Consider the following 6,816-nt stretch of genomic DNA (forward strand, 5'->3'; position numbering starts at 1 on the left):
AGAGTTGCTATGGCAAATTAAAACAAATTTAACAGAGTAAAATAGAGCTCAATTTTAGCAGACATCTTCTAGGTGAAAAGCACCAGAGGAGTAGGGGAAGGATAGGCCTGCCTCCACCATACAGACTGAAACCTACGTTGTTCTGCTAGCACTGCACAATCAGGTGGCTGGACAAGTAGCTCCTTGTGTTATAGAATTTGCTTGACTGTCATCTGGGTTCAGTCGTGGCTCCTGTGGGCTGCCTTATTCCCTCTTTAATGAACCTGTTCCTGCAGATCATTCCTACAAAAAGCAAGTTGACCTTTTAGGCTAGATATTTGTCTGCTGACCTCTGCTTCTAGCTAGAAATGTTCTCTACTATACTTAGGAGAAAATATATGATGATATTATGCCCACCCAATAATTTAAAATGAACTATCTTGAGAGCTGTACTCTTAATTACATCTACAAAGTCCCCCCCGTAACCAGCTCACAAGCTGTGGCACATGAAAATTGACCAATACTAGCACATAGTTAAGTGACCTTGAGAGGTATTTTCAAATCAGAGAGTGATCAACTCACTGGCAGGAGCCTGGGTGGCCTCTACTATATGTATCCCTTCCTGAGGCTTAGACACTTTGCAGTTGGTAGCTATGATTTTAATCATAAATTAATCTTATTTAATTTAATCTTTAATCTGCTCAGTGTTTCTTCATGTGGCTCCCTATCTCTTCCTGCATAAGGGTCAGGAATCCTCCATGCCTGATTTACAACCTTCACATTCAGTTTAACACCTTTAGTGAGAGACAGGAATATCCATCTATAAACTGGAAACTCAAATTAGCGTATCAATAAGTCTTTGTATAAAACAACTAATGGTTTACGGAAAAATCCATCAACTAACAATATAGTGCTAACAGGAGAAGGCTGGCCAGGGAGAAAGAATGGAAAAGGGGTACAGCCTTCCAGGAAAAGGATAGATACACATGGGATTATGCAGAGCTCAAAGAACCAGGCTGTAGCAACTACAGTATGATCCCAACTGCAACTCTAACAGGAACCCCAGTCCAGGTTCCCCAAGTCCTGCAGCCATAGGGACGATGCTGAAGCATTCTGTGACAAACCAATAGACACATGCATCAATGGCATTGCAATGGAAGGTCTGAATCTATATTTAACAAAGAATAAAACTTTATTATTTTTAAGTTGACTTCACTGTGAAAAGAGACTTGCTACTTTAAAAGTGGCTCTTGGAAAAGAGGACTTCTGCTAGGGCCACATTAGGCAGAGACCCACATCTGAATCTCCCTCAGTCGTCACCATGAGCACTGTCATGATTGTTCCTGTGCTTCCCCACAGTAATCTGGCAATTTAAATCATCAGAAAAAGGGCTAGCAGGCTAGGATATGCATACTTAGCAGAGGTTGGCCAGGGATCCAATGCAAACATTCAAAGTAGAACAAGCTAACTTCCTAGGGAAACCCTGGGTCTACTTGAAACCAGAGCTGGCAGCAAATGTTACATGTGCTCTGCCAGTTTAACAGTTCATGCCTAAGACAAAATTTAAGTTATCAGTAGGTGAAGTAAGAAATTAACATCAGGGCATGGTTTAAAAAAAAAAAAAATGGAGGAATCCTAACAATGCAACCCAATGAAAGTTATATGCCTGAGGCCTTCTGTCGCAACAGTCTTTCATGTGCTCAACTACATTTCTGTTGAGATGTCTTGTGATTCAATACTCATGTGACTGGGAAGAGAGATTGAGTGACACAGGTATTGTGCCATTGCCAAATCTAGATGATATGGGTTGAAGTGCAGACAAGGCAGAGAGTACCATATGATTTCCATTCAATGCACAATTATAAGCAATCACTCACAGAGAAGTAAAATTCTGTAAGGGATTCACACTTCAGTTTTCTCTTCAGTAGGGATTCTGTAATGTGAAATATCAATTTGGTAAAGCTGCCTTTCCTTTCTCTATAAGAACTTTCAGATAAAGGAAATGCACTCTGAAAGCTGCAGTTAAATTTCCAAAATAGTATTTTTCCTATAAAATGAGGCACGGAATTGACATGCAGATTCTCATAACCTATGTTTCATGATTGTGTAGCATCATTCTGTCCAGGTCTTTCATATTAAAATTTGATAGGCATTTCAGCTTCCTAAGAGTATACATTTTCTTCCCATTAGGTGGATGCTCACGGGAATATCCTATTAGCACCGATGGATGTTCACAATGAAATGAATGAGGTTGCAGGCAGCGTTGGTGACACCAGGAATTCAGCAATATCCTTTGACAACTCAGGAATCCAGTATAGGAAACAGAGCATGCCCAAGGAAGGGCATGGGCGGTACATGGGAGACAGAAGCATCCCGCACAAGAAGACCCATCTACGGAGGAGGTCTTCACAGCTCAAAATCAAAATCCCTGATCTAACCGATGTGAATGCCATAGACAGATGGTCCCGGATCGTGTTTCCATTCACCTTTTCTCTCTTCAACTTAGTTTACTGGCTGTATTATGTTAACTGAGTGACTGTACTTGATTTTTCAAAGACTTCATTTAACACTGAGTGAAATATTACCCTGCCTGTCAAGTTTTTATACCAGTACACATACACATACACAAACACACACACACACACACACACACACACACACGGACACACACACACAATTGTATATATATATGTGAACTTTCTCAGCATATATATAAAATACACGTGTATATGAGAATGTATGTGTATATGTTCAAGTACACAGATAAGAGTATCTGTGTACATAAAACAAATACGCATACATACCATACATTTTGCAACTATGGACAATTTAACACAGGATGCATATTAAAGAAAGTAATGGCTTTTTCTTTCTTTTTTAATTGAAAGGGACAAGTATCTAAATATTATGCCTCAAGAATGAGGGCGTGAAACACAGTCATCCCAAAGTGTGTCTTTTATTATCATGTTAGATATTTTCGCTTAAAAATCCAAAAGGAATTCTTAGTTAATCTTTGGGAACTCCCACAGCCGTAGTGTTACACCTCATACCCTCTCAGTTTGCAACCTAGGCTTGTTGGCTTCTCTGTGATGGGCTTGTTTCATCTGGTGTGTTTTTCTGTAGTGGGTTGGCATATGAGATGAGTCACTGGCAGTACACTTACCTGACTCTTACTGGTAGGTAGCTCCTACGCTCGTGTCTGAATATTCATCTTTTAAAAACTCACTGGGAGTAAACGGTGTCCCGTTTTAAGTACTCCATCCTCCCATATACATGGGAGATTTTTGTTAACATTAAGTGGGTCCAGCTTAACTGTCATGTGGGAACACAGTGGCACATTTTGATAATGATGTTCAATCACTAGAAGTGTGCTCCACATCTCATCCAGATTTCTAGGTCTGCTATTTAACTGGAAGCATAGACGTCTCAGGTTCTTTGTTACTCTAAGGTAAAACCATGTAGAGTGGTTCCCCCTTGCAGTTATGTTACCATTCTTATAACATTGTATGTTAATATAAATATATTTGCATAATATGCATACCTACATATATTACCAAGATTTTTTTTCTTCTGCTTGCTATCATGGCAGCATGCAACGTCATATTTTTCATTCTGTGATGTAACTATTTTCTGTTATCTAGAAATTAGATTGAATCTAAAAATGTTTCTACTGTTCACTTTTGGAAACTTAAGAAACCTCTTCACAGCCTTTATTTCTGTACTGACATATCTCATAAGCACACCCAACTCCTCCTAGACTGACTAGGATTCTGCAGGAACACTTCCAGTATACACGATCACACAACAGCCCATGACCGTTTCTGAGGCAAGGAGAGCAACCTGACACAAATAGTCTCTTTTGGTTCCTTCTCATCCACAGCCTCATCAGGATTTGGACTTTTAAAGCTCGTAGAAACAAGACAAGGTGCACCGGTTTCATAGATGCAACCTTAACTTACTATTTAGATGAGCTCTTTCTAAAGAAAAACAAAGATGATATATTTTTTGTAAACTATTTCTATCACAGGCATCCATAAACCGACTGCAGTTATGTAAACGGGTGTCACAGCGAAGCATTTGGAAGACAGGATAAAAAACAACAAGTGGTAAAGAACTGCTAAATTAATAACCCCCAAATCCCACACATGTGGCACCTTCAAGTCTGGCGCCATCGTTTTTCCACATAGGCAGGCAGCACCACCACCCTCCCCAGGAGGCATGTGGCGTGGACTGACACCATGGACTGACACTACTTGATTTTTCAGTGGCCATTGCAATCTCTAATACGTGGGAGTCTGACTGTTCAAACCTAATATTAAATAAAACCTAAATCCACAAAATCCTTGTGAGGAACAGTTACTGATTTTTCTACCCTTTGCCTCCCCCATTCTTATCTGCTAAGTTTTCTTTAAATCACTGCTCCTTTGTTTTATTTTCTATCTGGAGATGAGCCTGTGAATTTTGCCATTTGGCTTTTCTCTGGAAATTTTTTTTTCCCATGGGTAACAGTGGGAGGAGACAAAAAGTTAAACAGATTTAAAAAAAAAATTCTGTAAGTGGCCTTATCATTGTAACATGTTAAAAGAATACAAATGTTTGCAAAGACCTTATTCCTTTCAATACTTCAGGTATCTCTCTCTGTATCCTGTAACTCAAGTTGTAAGTGCCACATATAGGCAAGGAACTCCAAAATGCAAGCAGTGTGGCAGAAACAGTCATTGCCTGATAATTTATTATACTCAGAACTGTGACTTTTTTCTGGGGAAGTGACTCAGAGATTTTTTGATGCATAGTTGAGATACCCACATATCAAGGCAGAGACCCCACAGGGCTCAGAAGAGCAGCAGTGCACTCCTGGGGAATCTCTGGATAAAAATTTGCATGGTGTAGTCATAATAGCTGTTGAGCTTTTTATATGCATTTGGCACCAAGACTGGGATCCACAACTTTATAGACACTGCAATGAAGTTACCATAGTAGCTAGACTCTAAGTAGTATTTGTAATTACACACACACATACATACATACATATACACACACATATACAAATACATACATGTATTCTGTAAAAAAAAAATCCTTTCTAAGATCCTTGGGTATGTGTTTGCTTTATTCCATTTCAGAAGAAAAATATTTTTCTTCTAATAACTTATTTTATGGCTTCTCTATTTTTTAAAGCTAGGAGAAGTATTGAGAAGAGAAATCTGGCTGTGTTAGCAGAAGAGTGCGTTCTGATCCCTATCTAGGAAAGCAGCCTCTAGTTACTTTACAGCAGCCATTTGAGCCAGAAAGTGAGGGTGCAGAGGGATTCCACCAGGACCTCTGATGGGAGGTGGCTGTTACCCATGCCCAGAGCTCTTAAGAACCGAAAATTTTAACTTCTTACCAATTCAATAAACCATTAGTTTTCTCAATAGTACTGTCTTTCCAAAATGAAATGCTTCGCAGAGGGCTCATGGTGTTGACGCCTTGATGCCGGCCCTTTATTAGTCATTTCCAGATATGTCTGTGACAGTTCAATAGCCCTCCTCCATCAGTCCCAGCAGAGAAAAGACTCACCAGAGTGGAATTATCTTTAAAACGAAAGTCACTCCTGCTCACCAATCTCAGGACGGTTGAGGGGTTGTGCTGCCGATGCCATGACCCCCTCACTGCCCCTGAATCTCAGATGAACTAAAAAAGTATATCATGATAATGTTCCCACTAGGCTTTAAGTGACATGTCCATCTGCAGTATTGTGTGTTTTGATGCCAACACGGGGACATCTTCCGGTTGTTCCCATCAAAAGCAGTTCTCTTGTTTTGAAACCTGGAGTTGACAATTTCACCAATGAGACCATCTCAGAGGGGTCAGGTACATTGTAGCTGTAGGTGTTTGAACCACGGAAACACATTCTGAAAAGATGTGTCCATTGTTGAATCTCCGTGCTTAAAAGCATAAGCCTACTATAATTCATATTTAACCTTCACCTAAAAAAAAAAAAAAGAGTTCATATTTCTGGCCATTTTCTGTAAGCCAACTGAACCAATGGTAAAATATTTTGTTACTTTTGGAATGAACTCTGACTTCCATGTCAGTGTGAACTTTCCATCAGAGTAACATTGACTCTTCGGGCAAAGAACTGACCTGGTGGAGTAAATTTCCCAGGACACTGGCGAGTGTGCCTTGGACTGATTACCTCTTCTACTGCATTGAAAGGTGCCATGTTTTCCTGAATGACTAAATTCCCCTCACCTTGTAAGTGACCTCCCAGAGTGGCTCATGCACCATACCTCTCCTAGGGACGGCCCACAAACATGTCATTCGTGACTCATTTTTCTACTTCCCAAGTCAGTAGATGTGTTCAAGGTAAGTACAGGATTGTTCTCGTAGGAATAGGCGGTTGCTGTCCTGATTGATATTCCCGTCGATTTCATTTCATTGTAAAGATAAACTTAAACCCGGTTTTGCTTAAGCACATTGATGTAATTTTTTGGTATTATTTGACATGAAAAAAAAAAACAGCAAAATTGAGTGACAGATACAATATGAAACTTGTTGAATGAATTCAAATTTATTAAAAAAGGACTAACTGATAAATGTGAAGACTGATTTTTTTTTCTCTTCCTTTCTATCTGTTAATGAATACTGTCATTGTTTTAATCCAACCTTGTTTAACTAACACATGTCCATTTAGGTTGTGTGAAAGGAAAATGAATTTGGAGCCCCAAACTGATGGCTTAAGAGAACAGTTAAACTGTTTCTTTTTATTATTATTATTTTTTTTTTAAAGGCATGTGCTACCACTGCCCGGCCCATACACACATTTTTTTTTTTTTTTTAAGATTTATTTATTAT

General features: G+C 39.3%; 1 protein-coding gene across 2 annotated transcripts in view; it reads left to right on the forward strand.

Annotated features, from left to right (window-relative positions):
• Nucleotides 1-6,558, forward strand: part of Gabrb3 (gamma-aminobutyric acid type A receptor beta3 subunit) — a 239,435-nt gene extending 232,877 nt beyond the window's left edge. For both annotated transcript variants that reach the window (XM_021197353.1, XM_021197343.2), the window contains exon 9: nucleotides 2,170-6,558. In XM_021197353.1, coding sequence (XP_021053012.1) covers nucleotides 2,170-2,511 — 342 coding nt within the window. In that variant the 3' untranslated portion in view covers nucleotides 2,512-6,558. The remainder of the gene's footprint in view (nucleotides 1-2,169) is intronic.
• Nucleotides 6,559-6,816: the final 258 nt, after the last annotated feature.

Source organism: Mus pahari, chromosome 1 (genome assembly GCF_900095145.1).
Source record: "Mus pahari chromosome 1, PAHARI_EIJ_v1.1, whole genome shotgun sequence".
NCBI lineage: Eukaryota > Metazoa > Chordata > Mammalia > Rodentia > Muridae > Mus > Mus pahari.